Below are 15,692 nucleotides of genomic sequence, written 5' to 3' on the forward strand. Positions count from 1 at the left end.
TTCTCCGGGGATCCCGGCTGTTTGTTCTCTTGTGGCTGGCGGTCGTAAATCTGGCTGTCTTCCTTCGCTGAAGGGCTTGGGGTAAACCAGATGTTCAGCAGAGCCTTGCCTGGCCCGAGTCCGACCGCGGCCCTTCGGTTTGCATCAGCCTGTCTGCTCTGGGTCTGACTAAGCCCCCCCAGCGAGCGTGTTCAGTGAAGAAACACTTTTTATCACACAGAGCTGTGCACAGGCTAGACAGACCTGTATAAAATACTGAGTGGGAGTAACACAGCTACCCCCAGCAGCTGTACGAGACCCCCTACCCTTCCACTTGAGAACACAGAGAAGGACCGACAGCCCCTTAGTCAGAAGGATGTGTGGAAAGAAACCAAGCTGCCAGTCTAGGCTCCAGTTCATGGGGGCAGTAAAGACTTGTTCAGATTTTCTGCTGTTATAATATAATAATATCCTTACACTTATATAGCACTTTTCTGGACACTCTACTCAAATAGCTTTACAGGTAATGGGGATCCCCTCCACCACCACCAGTGTGCAGCCCCACCTGGATGATGCTCCAGTCCGCTCCCCACACACCAGCTCTCAGAGGGGAGGAGAGCAGAGTGATGAAGCCAGTTCAGAGAGGGGGGTTATTAGGAGGCCATGATGGGTAATGGCCAGGGGGAAATTTGACCAGGACACTGTGGTTACAGCTCTACTCTTTTCATGCCCTGGGATTTTGAATGACCACGGAGTGTCAGGACCTCGGTGTTACGTCTCATCCGAAGGACGGCGCCTTTTTACAGTTTAGAGTCCCTGTCAGTACACTGGGGCATTAGGACCCACACAGACCGCAGGGTGAGCGCCCCCTACTTGTCCCACTAACACCTCTTCCAACAGCAACCTCAGCTTTCCCAGGAGGTCTCCCATCCAGGTACTGGCCAGGCTCGTGCCTGCTGGCTGCCAGTTGCAGTCAGTTGACCAGGACTGATGGAAATGAGCCAGCCACACTGGCTGGTAACTGTTCTCTAACGCTGATTTTTGATCAAGCCCAAACCTCCATGTGGAATGTATGTGCCTCCTACAATTTGTCTGTCCCTCCGCAGAGACTTTCTAAGCAGATTCAGATTAAGAAAGGAGAGGTTGCCTCCGGCGCATCTGAGACGTTGTTAATACCGTAGAGGCCAGGGCTGACGTTGATCTTGCTCAGGCGGATGTGCTGGCAGTCTTTGTCTCACAGGGGCGCCTGAGAGAGAACAGGCTTCTGCTCGAAGGGACTGAAGGGGTTCTTCAGCTTCCTTGTACACGCTGGCTAGGGACAGGCAGTGCTGCATTTACATGTGGAAAACGTAAGCCTGGAGCCCGTGTTTCCACACCCTGGATGGAGGCCCTGCTTGGCTCTCCATGCTGGTAGCTGTAAATGTATTGGCGTCAGGGAGCTGATCCCCTGTCCACAAGGCTCTTCCAGCTCAAACCACTGGTCCTCTTCATTAGACCAGTCAGGGTTCCAGAGCTAAAAAACAAAACACCACCTGGTTGAAATCTACAATTAATGTTAACCTACTTGTTATTTAATGTCACCCCCCTCCATATACAGACTGGAACCCTCTTAAATATTGACCCGTGCTTACAGGCATCTCTTAGGTCGTAACCTTTGCCGCCGTCTGGAGACTGACGGGCAGAGAGAACAGGATGGGAAAACGGCATTAAAACGGTGGAATTCCTGCTTTTCTGTTCTCAAGTACAGACCGCCGGTGGGCGGGGGGTGTCGGGTCTTTCAAAATAACAAAGGGATGTTGCGGCTTCGTGGGTCGTTCGTGGAGCAGAGCCCAGCGCCAGAAGGGTTAACTCTCCGCCGAGCCCCACTGCAGGAAGTTAGCGGAGCAGTCTCGTGCCGGGGGCGACACGCAGCTTTCTTCCACTCGCGGGAGGACCTTGCTGTTGGTAACCGAGCTCTGCCGAGGTCCGACCTCGGTTTAGCTCACTGGAGAGCGGCTCCGGGCAGATTCCGCCTCTCTGCACGGAGAGGGCACTCGTTTTCCTTTGAATAAAAACCGCTTGTTGAAACGACACATTAAGGGGCATTTTGTTTTTCTTTGAAGTCCTGTCAAAAGACTTTTTTTATCACCAGAATAAAGACAATGAGACGTCGCTTGTTTCAAGACGTGAAACGACTGCTTTGATGATGAATCCTGCTGGATCTAGAAAAAAGGAAAGCGTCTTCTTTTCTCGGCGCATTTTGCAGTTTCCGAAACTGATGTTGGAGTGGCATTAAAAAAAAAAACTTGCTTTGTCTAGAATATTGTGTGGGAGTGGGTAGTTAAACAATTATGCACGACTTCATCGTGGGCATTTGAGCGCTTTGCACTTCAAACCAACTCTGGAAATCGAAAATAAGCCAATAATTAACGATAATATGACAGAAAGGTATCTCTGCGCTGCAACAAGTCTAACAAAAGCAATGTGAATCCAGGAACTGGGGGTCTTCATCTGTCGTCAGCGGAGAATGTTCTTGTGAGGAGGACACAACTCCCAGACCGCCGAGCTCGGTGCGCCTGCCTGCGGGAGAACGTGCGCTCATTCCGTCCGATGCGATCGCAGTGGGAGATTATCGATTGCGTGAAGTGTCAAGCCCGTTTGTCCTCAAAGGATTTTGCCAGAGAGGCGGAGGGGAGGACCGCTGAGCGCCCGGGGACGGTGTTTGATGCCTCAGCCGAGCGCGCCCGCGAACAAGGTACGTGAGGTTTCTTTGCGCTTTCCGGGCGCTCGGGCTGGTCGCGCACAAGTTCAAATGCTCTTCCCCGAGTAAGTGAGTGTACAGTAGGTGTGCCCAGTGGCGGGCCGTGCGTTGTTACGCAGTTTGCCATCGCTGAAGTTTATAAATCATCATTATTTTCCGAAAGCACGGCCAAACCCGTCACACAGCGTGGTTTCGCAACTGGTCGATGAGTTCGACAAAAAAAGATAAATCCTTTCTTTAAGATGATGCCGACGTTTGCCGTATTCAGACATCAAAAACATGGAACCAGACCAAAGACGTGGTTTAGATTTCACGACACGATAGCCTGTCTGTTGATCATAACCGCTTAAGGCGGAGGCAGGTCCGAGTTTCACAGCTGATCGGCAAGTTTGCCTTCTGAAACAGCGCCTCGGGCTGAGAAAAACTGTATTCGGCGGTAGACTTTGCTCTGGCAAAGTGTAATAACGCACAGTGAAGCGTACAAGTGGTTAAAAAGTCCAGCGCTAGCAAACGATGGCAAAATAACTGCGTGCATCAACGGAGACAACAGGGGAAAATATCGTGCTGTCTGGGCACAGGACGCTGTTAAGCGCCGTTAAGTGCGAGCGCCGGACGTTCAGAATAATTGGATCTTTACAATAAAACTGAGATGTAGCTCAGTTTAGGGGATGATTGCAGCTCTAGGAGTGTCTGTAACTCGCACCTATTGACCGGAGGTCACCCGTGTTATGTTGCTGGCAGGCAAACAGTTCAATGCCTATAAGCGCGGTACAGGGGTCTCTTTCAATAGATCGAATATCCTGGGGAATTTAACTAGACCTTCGATTCGGTGCAACCGAAAAAAAAAACACCCTGAATGAAATTATTTCAGTTGAAAGTACGCCCATACTCGGAGGAACCGGGGCTCCAGAGAGTTTGAGCGGTGCTACAGTCTGGAAAGGTGTCTGTGGCTCCGACTAGTCTTTGCCCACTAAGGCTAATACAGACTCCGCAGGCGGTGGAGGACGGTTCTCAAATTCCACCGGCGGCTGACGTCACCGTGCTGAATCGGTCCACGGGAGTGCGCAGGGCCCGGGCGACCGCGGGACTCGCTGAAACCCCAGCTCGGTCAAGACCTGGGCTTTCATGCGCTCGTCCAGTGAGATCAATCCTCTCCGCTGTCCTGCACCCGGCAGCATCAGAGACGAATCGCGTCTTGCCACATCCCTCTTCATTGTGCTTTTAAGTCCTACGGTGGGATGATGGTTACTGACTGAACAGAAGCAGTGTGAAGTAGTCTGTTTCACTTGGCTTCCCAAGAATTGCAGTTATCATAAGGCAGATTCGTGTGCTTTTTGTATGTACAGATAAACCTGACTGTTTCCTTCCTCTTCGCAGCGAAGAAAGTAAATTCGTGATGATAAAAAAGGGGGAAAAGGGTCCGATGTGGATTTCAGGATATTAGTCACAGGCAGAAACAGGCGGAACAATGAGGTCTTTGCAGGCACGGTCGCCCCGGAGGGTTGGTGTTGCGCTGCAGATGTTGTGTTTTTCCTCAGCATAGCAGGAATGCCGGCGAGTCAGGGAAGGCACATCAAACATCCCACTGGGCTCCGCTGTGTAAACCGGCGCTCGGGTTGAGCGACTGTAAACGAAGGCTGTTGTTCGCTGCGGAGGGCGGGTTGGGGGTCCTTGTTCTGAACTCATTCGTGGCCTAACCTGCTCCGCGGCCTTCGGTGTCAGAGCTTGGTCATTCCCCACTAGTCACCTCTTCTCCTTTACTGCCAATGCGCCTTTAAAATGTAGAAGTGTCTGCGTGTGTTCTTACAGTGTAGTGATTGCTTTGAATACAAAAGGCCGCTATGGGAAAAAGATGAATAATTCTGTCTGGCTGTTCAGGGTTCGTGTCAGTGTCCCTGCTACAGTACAGCCTGTTTTTCATTGGTCCACCTTTCCATCTGCAGAGGAAAGCTGCAGTACTGATCAGACAGGCCTGTGCAAAGCGTTGCTGTTCTCTTCCAGCACAGTGCCAGTCCGGTTACACTGTCTGAGGCGTGGTTCTGGCCCGGGAAGACAAGGCTGCCGGGTTTCTCACAGAAACCTGCAGGAGTATCCTGACTGCTGAGCAAACTGCAGTGTGGTTTTGTTGAGCTGGTGTTCAAGAGGATTGATATTAGTGTAGGGGAATTGGGGTTCAGGCTGTATTGATGTTAGTGTAGGGGAATTGGGGTTCAGGCTTTTTTGATGTTAGTGTAGGGGAATTGGGGTTCAGGCTGTATTGATGTTAGTGTAGGGGAGTGGGGTTCAGGCTGTATTGATGTTAGTGTAGGGGAATTGGGGTTCAGGCTGTATTGATGTTAGTGTAAGGGAATTGGGGTTCAGGCTGTATTGATGTTAGTGTAGAGGAATTGGGGTTCAGGATGTATTCATCAGTATTGATGTTAGTGTAGTGTTAGTTCCTTTATTTTGTAAAGTGACACAAAAAGTTATGTTAATTGACGGTAAAACTGAGAACCTATCCCAGAAATTCACCTCAGTAAACTTTTCAGAAAGAGGGGGTTGGTTTCTGACGATTTCAAGTAACAGAAAGAGCCAGAACGTCTTCTAATCTAAAGAGCTTTCCGTTGGATGTTGGAAGTATATGGAATTGATTTCGGGCCCATGTGCACAGCATTTATTTTAATTCTGAAAAATCCTGCTTTACATGCTGAGTGCTTCACAGGGGCGGCTTAAAGGGGGAGGAGAGGAACTGGCTGACAGACTGACACTTGTGTTAGCTCTTATTTCACTCTTTTTTGTCTCTCCTTTCCTCTCTCTAATTTCTTTTCTCCTTTCCAGCTCCCCTGCTTTCTTTGCCTGCAAGCCTCAGCAGTCTGCGTGTATGTGTGCTCACAGGCGTCTCTCTCCTCTTGAGCTCAGTTCAGGAGACTCAGGGGTTGTAAGTGAAAGAGTCAGGCCAGGAAGGGTGCAGGTGAGAAGAGCTCAGACATGCACAGTGTCAGGAACAGCTCCCAAGGAGAACTGGTGGAACTCAAGCCCTCTCTGCTTTGGAGTCCAGCTGGAGGGCAGCTTGCACCGTTCATGCTCCAGATCTCCAGATGTTGTGAAAATGCTGTTTTTTAAATATTAGCGCTGCACTCTGTACACAAACTGAATACCAGTCAGCAGAGGTCATGTGCAGTGACCCATTGAATCCCCAAATAAGAGCAATTCCATGTGATTCTTTCTAAAGGTGAATAAGCAGGAATGGAGCTGTTCAGCCCTCATAAAAGTTTGCTTGTCGTATACTGTGCTAAAAGTAAAGAGTACTTAAGCACACTGAATGAACAGTGTGCCATACAGGCCACAAGCTGTGTGAAACAATGGCACAGCTGAGTAAATTCACAGTCCTCCCAGTTCAGTTCAGTTCCCTGGTACATTGCTGGGGGGCTGCAGAAAGGATCTGCGAATCCGGCACAGTGAGATTTCCGCAAGGGCAATGGAGAGGCCTGACAGAGGAGCGAGGCAGGAAACACAAGCTCAGAACAGGGGAGAAAGAAGTCCATCTGTATCTGTTGGCTCAGCCTGCCCATGCCCCAGAAGCACCAACGCACTGTGGGGACATTGAAGTGGGGAAAATGTTATTGTAGGGTTTTGTGGGTTCCAGGGTTACTAAGATACTAGGCTTACCCAGAGGGACTCATTACTCTGAGATTTACACATTCACCTTTTCAGATGCCGTTTTTGGTGGAACAGTTTGCTGGCATCCAGAAGCAGGAGTCCATTTTCGATCACTTCAATCGTCCAAAAACACCTGGGAATGTGATGCAGTAATTGCACTTGTGCTGAAGAATGGGTGATGCTCAGAGAGGCCTGCCAAGCTGTGGTGCGGAATGGAAGGGGCTGGGCTTGTTCTCATGCAAGCCCGATGAGGTGGTGTTCTCGGGTCTCGGATGGATGCAAAGGGCCTGTGGAGATGCTCCGTACCTCCTTGCGGAATCCTGGTCCTGCTGGGCCCCAGGGTCTCCGGGGTGTGATTCTGCCAGAGCCCCAGTTGAAGGCATCATGCAGGTTAATGAAGCCCATCTCCCACGTTTAGACTGTTGTTGATTTGCAGAGGGCTATAAACCCTGCTGGACCGCAGCCCTCCTCCTGGATAGGAGCTGCCCCGCTTTAGGCCACTCTCATGTGCTCCCATATCTCACTCCCATTTTTCACCCAGGAGTGACGATCCGCTTATCCACCTCAGCCAAGAATGTCCAGCGGCAGAAGGAATAGCTATAATCTCCAGTTACCCCCCTGCTATTTATAATGGGTTTCCCAGACCCTTTGCTGAATCCCTCTGCTTCTTGATTCAGGCCACAGTGTTTTTAGGGAAGGTTTAACTACCGTGGTATTCAAGCCTGTGCCGGAGAAATCAAAGGGCTCCATTTTGGAAGAAAGGAGGACAGCAGAGGTCTGCCATTTCTACCCTCTGAGTTCTCTCTGCGAAAAGCATTAGCCCTTATGGGATTGTGCATCTTTATCATCTGGATTCCAGCACTACAGCCACATGTTTTTACCTGGTGTTACACTCCCCATCTTTGATTCTACAGGGGATTCTGACACAAAAGTCCAGAACAGAAGAGATCATTTGACCCATTATGCTCATTGGGTGCCAGTAGCTAATTGAGCTTAGGTTCACATCCAGCTGTTTTTTAAAAAAATCCCAGGAAATCTGTTTCAACAATATAACAAAAACCCTTTGTGTAAGAGCCTGCTGTCCTTGGTCTTAGATGCACTTTCCTTTACTTTTAAAAAGCACAGTCTCTGCCTCTCTCCTCAAAGGCTCTTGCAATGCCGACAAATATGATGGCGCTCTCATTGCCGAGCGAGACAGCGCAGTGCAAGTGTAGTAAAGTGTCAAGACTGCGGTGCAGACCAGAATAGAATGTGGAGGGAAACAGACCAGTCTGGGTGAAAACATCTCCAGTTTCTGAAATTGTTCAGAAGCTAACATTTTCCTAAAACAAAGAGTTCCCACACCTTACCATTCATCATTCAGAGAGCATGGACTCCTGTGACTCTTTCTGACCATGATTACATCATAGCTGTGCTGTGACTCTCTGTGACCGTGATTACATCATAGCTCTGCAGTGACTCTCTGTGACCATGCTTACATCATAGCTGTGCTGTGACTCTCTGTGATCATGCTTACATCATAGCTTTGCTGTGATGCACTGTGACCCTGCTTACATTTCAGCCCAGATGTGACACCTGCGTTTAGCAGTGCTGACCAAACACTGACCTTCTGCAGAATCTGAACTGATTAAATAGTGACGAATCAACTACTTTTATTTGGGCTCTGCAAAATCCTGCTTACTCAGGTCAGGTCTGTGTGTTTGTGCTGTGTGTTTCACCCCTCGGGCGCCAGGGATCGGGTCCGTCAAGAAAGGGTGAGAAAAGCAGGGCAGAGAGAGACGACCTGTCTCAGCCTCGTCTCTCTTCGCTCTCGCTCACAGACGGCATGCTGGGACCTCACAGCAGCTTCCCGTCTTCCCAGCTTCCCTGCCGGTGTGCCGGCTGAGCTCTGCTGTGGCGAGGAGAGCAGTGGCTGGAATTCCCCCTGGAAGTTCACTGCTCTCTCCTTTCTTGCCCCCCTGTGTCTCATCTCGTGTGGCAGTCCCTCCAGACGGGCTTCAAAGCCTTTTTCTGTTGGAAAAAAAAATGTGTTCCTCATTTTGTCTGAAGAAAAAATGTAAATGTAGCAAGTAACCGCATTGGATGTGAAAGCAGATGAAATAAACTTGGTGCTTTTCTCCCTGCAAGGAGCTGCTGCTCGGAGGGAGCAGGGAGAAGCAGAACCTGTGTCTGCTGGGGAGCAGCTCTGACAGCTGTGCACTGAGACATGTCCTTACTGTCCCCAGCCTCTCCCTGGCTCCACGGCTCCCCTCTCCTCTCCTGAGGCCACACTGCCTCCCTCTGCCTCACGTCCTCTCCTCTCTTCACACTGCCTCCCTCTGCCTCACGTCCTCTCCTCTCTTCACACTGCCTCCCTCTGCCTCACGTCCTCTCCTCTCTTCACACTGCCTCCCTCTGCCTCACGTCCTCTCCTCTCTTCACACTGCCTCCCTCTGCCTCACATCCTCTCCTCTCTTCACACTGCCTCCCTCTGCCTCACGTCCTCTCCTCTCTTCACACTGCCTCCCTCTGCCTCACATCCTCTCCTCTCTTCACACTGCCTCCCTCTGCCTCACGTCCTCTCCTCTCTTCACACTGCCTCCCTCTGCCTCACGTCCTCTCCTCTCTTCACACTGCCTCCCTCTGCCTCACGTCCTCTCCTCTCTTCACACTGCCTCCCTCTGCCTCACATCCTATCCTCTCTTCACACTGCCTCCCTCTGCCTCACTCCCTCTCCTCTCTTCACACTGCCTCCCTCTGCCTCACTCCCTCTCCTCTCTTCACACTGCCTCCCTCTGCCTTACGTCCTCTCCTCTCTTCACACTGCCTCCCTCTGCCTCACATCCTATCCTCTCTTCACACTGCCTCCCTCTGCCTCACTCCCTCTCCTCTCTTCACGCTGCCTCCCTCTGCCTCACGTCCTCTCCTCTCTTCACACTGCCTCCCTCCGCCTCACTCCCTCTCCTCTCTTCATACTGCCTCCCTCTGCCTCACCTCCTCTCCTCTCTTCACCCTGCCTCCCTCTGCCTCACATCCTCTCCTCTCTTCACACTGCCTCCCTCTGCCTCACTCCCTCTCCTCTCCTGAGGCCACACCGCCTCCCTCTGATTCCTCTCCTCAGGCCACACTGCCTTTCTCTGCTTCGACCCCTCTCCTAATCTATCAGCCTTGCCCACAAAGCTGCACTGCCTCCCTCCTGGAGCCTCATTATGTCTGTAGTATTTTTTTTCTGTCGCTCCTGATGACAGGTAATCATCAACACTATAATTAGAGAGCGAAGCTCTGTGATAAATATAGTTATGACCTGGGCCTGCTCGCTTTTTATGGCTCCATTCTTTGCAGGTCTTGGAGACGTATTTATGTTGACTCCATTGAGCAAAAGGGCGTCGCAGCCTTCCTGCCATTTTTTCTGACTGGCTTCAGGGATTTTTTTTCTTTTGTGGAAATGTAACAGCATCCTGGTACAAACCGTAACTGTGAAACACACTTCCTTTACATTGGCACTGTTCCTCTTCCAGTAGCTCTCTCCAGCCTCCTGATCTCTGGGCACGACTGGCAGAGTGCCGCTGGGAATGGGTGCGCTTTAGTTGGCCAGAGCTCACTTGACTTTCAGAGCAACAGCAAGCTCTGCTCCTGGGCCCCTGCAGGGCACCTGCAAGCTTTTGATGAAGCCATTGAGAGATGCACCATTCAAGTTCAAGTCCAAGTTTATCGTCATGTGTACCTGAGTACAATGAACTGCTTTCTTGTGTGTTTTCTTTTCATGACAAATGACATGACAGATGACAGATGATGTAACACTGACATAGAAAATTATATCACAATTCTTGAAGACAAGAAAAGGGGAGCAGCTATAATTCTAATGAGCATTTAGATAGCAGCTGTGTACAAAATTCAGCAGTGGCAGTGTTTTGAGGTCAGTGCAAGAACAGAGGGGTGTAAGTGGGGTTAGACTATTTAATCAATACCCAATGACTGATGAATGATTAATGAGTGTAGCTCATTAATTAGGGACCACTGTACCTTCTCCTGTGCAGCTTAAAGATGTCTCCAGTTCCCAAATACCTGGATCATGTGCCAGGCCAGTCTGAACCATTTAATCCAGCTACTATGAAATGTTTTGTTGTGCTCCAGCAGCTCCGGGCTGAACAGGCCCTGCAGTGAGCCTGCTTCCCGTTATGCCTTTATCTTCTAAACACGGGCACGTGTCAGCTGGTTGGAAGGCCAAAGTTCTGCTGTTCTTCTAGAGCTGTTGGAAGGGCCAACAGCCCTGCTGCAGCACCGGGTTCGATCAAGGAAGGTGCTTCTCCCTCCCAGGAAGCCAGAGCAGCTTGTCTTAAGGCCTGTCGATGGATCGCTCTTCCCTCTCGGTTTTCAGACAGGAGTGCAAGCTCTCTCCCTGTCCTGCCATGCTTATGTTGCTGCTTCCTGAAATGGCCTTTCCTTTACCTGCCACAGACCGACTTCCCCTCCACCCCTGTCCTCTTGGAGCCCTGTTATTCATCCTAGTTCACTTATTTGCCTGACGTTTATATCCGAAGCAGCTTAGTCGTGTATCCCTTTCTACAGCTGGGCGTTCTGCTGGTGCCCAGTGAGCAGAGCCTCCTTCCAGCTACCTGAGTGCTGCTCCTCACTGTTCCAGCTCCCGTGTGCTCAAGCCCATCACGGCCCCAGCAATCCCAGCCCCTAATCTTCACCCTTGCACCCAGCAGGCCGCTGAGCCCTGGTTTTCCTTCCTTCCACCCCGGACTCCCATGTTCACTTCCCTGGACTTCACTGCTCTTGCTTCCAGGTTGTGATGGATGATGGTAAGTTACCTACGAAGCCCGGAGGATCCCGGCCTTCCAGGAGCAGGAGTGAATATCTCTGTCCCAGGCTCCTCAGGAGCCCAGAGGGCCGCACGCTCTCTGTCACACCCTGGGGGGGCGTCGGCCCAGATCTCCTTGGCCTGTCAGCACCAGCTCCAGCGAGAGAGCCCGCTGGCCGAGCCTTGCCGCTGCAGCTCCACACACAATGAGACGCCAAGGAACAAGCAAGGCCAAGCAGGAAGAAAGAAAAAAAGCTCTTCTCCATTTTCAGGAGTGAATGAGCATTTGGTCGCCACCCAGAGGAAGTGAAAGTTACAATAGGAACAATGCAGGCCTTTTGAATCTAGACTCTCGTCTCAGTGAGGGTGAAGCCAGCCCTGCTGTCCCTGCCCTGCAGCGTCGTGTTTGGGAGGGTTGTTGCCCTTGCGATTGTCATCAGGCCTGTTTGTTCTTCGACGGTTCACACACTGACACGCAGACAGCGCTGCCCAAAACCCGCTTTCTTCCTATTCCACAGGAAGCGAAATGCAAGAGAGGCCAACGGGCTGGAAGCAATTAGAAAAATAGTTTGTATTTACTTTCTTTAAACAATCGCAGTGAAGCAAAAATCACCGCCTTGGGCAGAAAAGCCTGACCCATCCAAACAGCAGCTAGAGTCGAGGACAAGACGGATTGGGGCACAAGGGCTTCTTTTTGGGGTCATGTGGCTTTCGGGCACATGAGGCAAAAAGGTGTCCTGGAAATCTGGAGAAAGTCCTTTGCTGTGGTGAGAGCTCACTTCAGTACAGAACCTTCGCACCTTCTTCTCCTACTTCCACTTAACTACAGAGACCAATTGCTTTTCCAGATGGTTTTCCTTGTCTCCTGGGTCTTTTCCCTTTGAGAGACTCTCATCCCCTCCACCTTTTCCCGATTCTAGAAGTTCTTCCTCACTCGAAGGGCCCTGGGTCTGCCCGGGCTCCCTCTCTCTGGGATTGTGGGATTCACCCTCGAGCTCAAATGGAGGCTTTTCCTCAGAGCAGTATTCAGGAGCCAGGGTCACAGTTCCAAAAACTGAGAGGAAAACGTGTCATCATCATTGTGCACATGTTGCAACATGTTCTGCTGGCTGCACTGAGATCCATCTGCATCCTTGAATGCCAGTAAGACAAGTCTCCAGATATCCGTCTGTGGATCTACTCCTCTTTTACAAGGGTAAGAGCTGCTCAGCTGTATCTTGGAAGGTAAGGCTGTAAGTAACCCGTAAAATCTTTAAGAAAACATCCTGGGATTTCCAGCAGCATTTATCTTAATGAGATGGTTATCAAATCTTTGAAAATTGGGGGTCTACTGCCTTTGGGAGGATAACCGGAATACTTGCAAAGGAAAACACAAAAAAAGTCCTGGTGACCTCAGTTTCACCCCTGAATTTCCTTGCCAGATGTTGGACTATTCCTTTTGTCCTGAAACCCCCCCTGCTACCAGCATCTTTTTGGACAGAGGGGGCTGAAACGAAGGAATTATTGAGAAAGCGCCAGCCACAATTCCCAATCCAGAACTTCCCAGAAATTGGCTGTGGAGCCAGAGAGGCACATGTGGGATGGAGCGGCCGGGACATGACTGGTGTTTTCGCAATAAGACTGAGAGAGGAGACACTTTCTGTAACCATGACAAACTGGAAGCAGATCTTGTTTGCTGTCTGTTTTTGGGAGCGAGCAGGAGAAAACTCCCGCTCCAGAGAAGCAGTGGGGATTTGCTTCGGGAGAGCGGACACGCGTTCCGTCACGGGGAATAAAATATGGGTCTGAGACCCAGCGCAGCTCGGAACAGCAGGTCTGCCGTGAAGCCAAACACATCTCGGGAGAGATGGAGCTGCCTTGTAAAGATCCACGCCGTCCGCAGCCCGAGCGTGAAGGCTGAAGCACGATAACGCAAGGGGCTACGATGTCCCCCTCTCACACCGCAGGAAGACGGGGTGCCATCGATCTGACTCCCACTTCGACACCCTGGAGGCCTCGATGCAGCCTGTCACATGGCCGTGCTTTCTCAGAATGCAATCTGCTGCCCTGCCAAGTTCTCCTCTTCCCATGACTCTCTGCAAGGTGATAAATGAGGTTCTCAGGTCCTGGCACACAGGAACGGAGGCTCTCGGGAGGTTGAGATCTGTCCCTCCGCGGCCTTGCTCAGGCCTGAGCCGGGACAGGCGCAGTCTCCAGCGAGCTCGGGACTGAGGGTTGTCAGGAGGGGGGCAGAGAGTTATTCTAAACAATAACTTCCACTTCCCACATTCTTTGTTTTTTTTAAAGGTTCATAATAAAGCACAAAATTCCAGAGTGTTTTTTTCATCTTGCTCAGAGCGAAAGCAATGAGGGAATTATTGGGAGAATGGCATAATGAAAGTTCACTTTGCTGAGGCCGAGCCAAATATGACATATGTAACCCCCCCAACCCCCCCCCCCCAACTCTCTTTGGTGGTGCGCTGGCTTCCAAACACGGCATTCAGAGCTCGGGCTTTTAACTGCATCGCCTTCGCACCACTAGAACAGACAGCTCTGCACTTCCTGAAGGCAAGAAGGCATTCCCGAGCTGATAAGACCAGGCTCTGCTCTTGCAGATGTCTTTGAGTTATTTCCGCCATCTCTGACCGTTATGGGCAGTGTGTATGTGCCAGATTCAGGCATTGGCTCAGGATTGGCAAAGTCCTGCCAACAGTATTTTACCATAAAGCCCTCAAGTATAGCTTGTGAACACTCTGACTCTGTGCACGACCTTAACGGACTCACAGATTGAACACTGTTGGATTGAGTGACGCGTGTGAACGACCTCCCGGATGTGGTGAGATCATTGTTATGCTTAAGAACCCACATTTTAAGATGCTTTTATGGAGGTTTGTTGTGAAACATTTTGACTGGTTTTCATCTCTTGCCATCCACTGAGCATGTTTTCTTCTTTTCAGCATTGGCATCGGCAGTAAGTGCTAAACTCGCAACAGAATCTGTTGGCCAAGACTGATTCAGACAGAAACACTAACACTTCTCTGTGAGCAGTCTTCTTGAGTCAGCCTGATGATCTGATAATAATCTCTATCTGCCTTTTCTGCCATTAAATTAACACAAAGGCAGAAAATAAAAACTAAGCATCAGTATTGTTCATCATTGTACTGAACCGAGGTTTTCTGGAATAAACTCTTTTCATTTTGTTTATTTTTTTTATATCATCTATGGACTGCCTCCAACAGATACATAAGGGGTGTTAATTGAGAAGCCGTTCCACTCAGAACGATTCTAAAATCTGAGTTAAGAGAGTCTTGCCCTGAAAAGCCCATCAATGAGCATCCATCATGCACCTCTTTCCCACAACCTAGGACCTTAGTTAGCTACCCACATTTCCTTTTGATCCTGTCTGCAGGTCTTCAAGTGGTTTGCCCGCCACGTCTTACACAGGATATCAAACTATGGGTTTGAGGAAGTAATCGAGCTCTGCTCTCAGGACAGCTGAACAGCACTGCCACAGGGCTAGCTCGGGATGCAGCCTTGCTAACTGTATTTGTTCATGTGGGCTGATTCTCCTCAACTTTAGTCTTTTGTCGCTATTGTCCTGAGAAGACTTTCTTTGTGCCAGGATTGCAGGACTGTGCAATCCTGCTCTCCTGCTCTGCTCTAACGCAGGGCCTGGGACCATGTCAGGCAGCTGCCTGTGATGGAGAGCTCTTTAGCACTGCTGCGTTTCAGAATTGGTTATGTATGTAGTAATAGTGAATAAAATGTTATGAATGACAGTAAATTGTAACAAATGATATTGCTTTTAATTTAAGACTTTTTGAGTCAATTGACTGATGGTGCCAGCACAAAATAACTCTTTTTCCCCTTTATGTTATTTCCTTTGTGGTTGTCTCCTTTCTCTTTCAAATGAAACTCATAAATAGCAATGTAAGAGTCTAAGCACAAGGATCAGGACTGGTCCTTCATGCTTCAGGGTGTTGTGAGATTGCTAAGGATTAGTTACAGGGCTGTTAAAATACATCTTTTTGCGGTCATCAAATGAAGTGATCACATACAAATTTAGCAATTAACTATCAAGGAATATCTGATTAGGTAATCAGCTTCCTAAATAAAGACGGGTTAGGACTGTTGTCCTGTAGAGGAACTGATCCCAAGTGCTTGGTTTCCTGATGTGAAAGCAGTGTACCTAAATCTGTTGTCCATCGATGTTTCTTTACATGCTTGTCTTCCTGGTCCACAGGCTTCCTCCTCCTGTGATCGCGTCACACCATGCCTGAGGGGGCGAGCCGCGGCGGACAGAAGAAGCCCAGCCACCAAGGTCAGAGGTCGCAGTCCGCCCATACGCCAGTCCCAGTGGCCAGTGTGTGAGTGTGAGGTGTGAGGTGTGCAGAGGGGCGTGTCCCTCCACTGTTGCTTTTCACTCCCCTGCTGCTGTAAGGAAGAAGCGCAACAAGCTTCAAAACAATAAAACCAGCCCGTTCTTGGGCTGCCTTGGGACTATGAAGGATAAGATTTTAAAAAGATCACTTTTTTTGGCCATATTACAATTTCTTGTATTAGGAATCT

General features: G+C 50.0%; 1 protein-coding gene across 1 annotated transcript in view; it reads left to right on the forward strand.

Annotated features, from left to right (window-relative positions):
* The first annotated feature begins 1,893 nt into the window (after positions 1-1,893).
* plekhg2 (pleckstrin homology domain containing, family G (with RhoGef domain) member 2) overlaps positions 1,894-15,692 on the forward strand; it is a 43,305-nt gene continuing 29,506 nt past the window's right edge. Inside the window, exons 1-2 of the mRNA XM_069187741.1 lie at positions 1,894-2,713; positions 15,367-15,444. Coding sequence (XP_069043842.1) covers positions 15,396-15,444 — 49 coding nt within the window. The 5' untranslated portion in view covers positions 1,894-2,713; positions 15,367-15,395. The remainder of the gene's footprint in view (positions 2,714-15,366; positions 15,445-15,692) is intronic.

This window comes from Lepisosteus oculatus, chromosome 3, assembly GCF_040954835.1.
Source record: "Lepisosteus oculatus isolate fLepOcu1 chromosome 3, fLepOcu1.hap2, whole genome shotgun sequence".
NCBI lineage: Eukaryota > Metazoa > Chordata > Actinopteri > Semionotiformes > Lepisosteidae > Lepisosteus > Lepisosteus oculatus.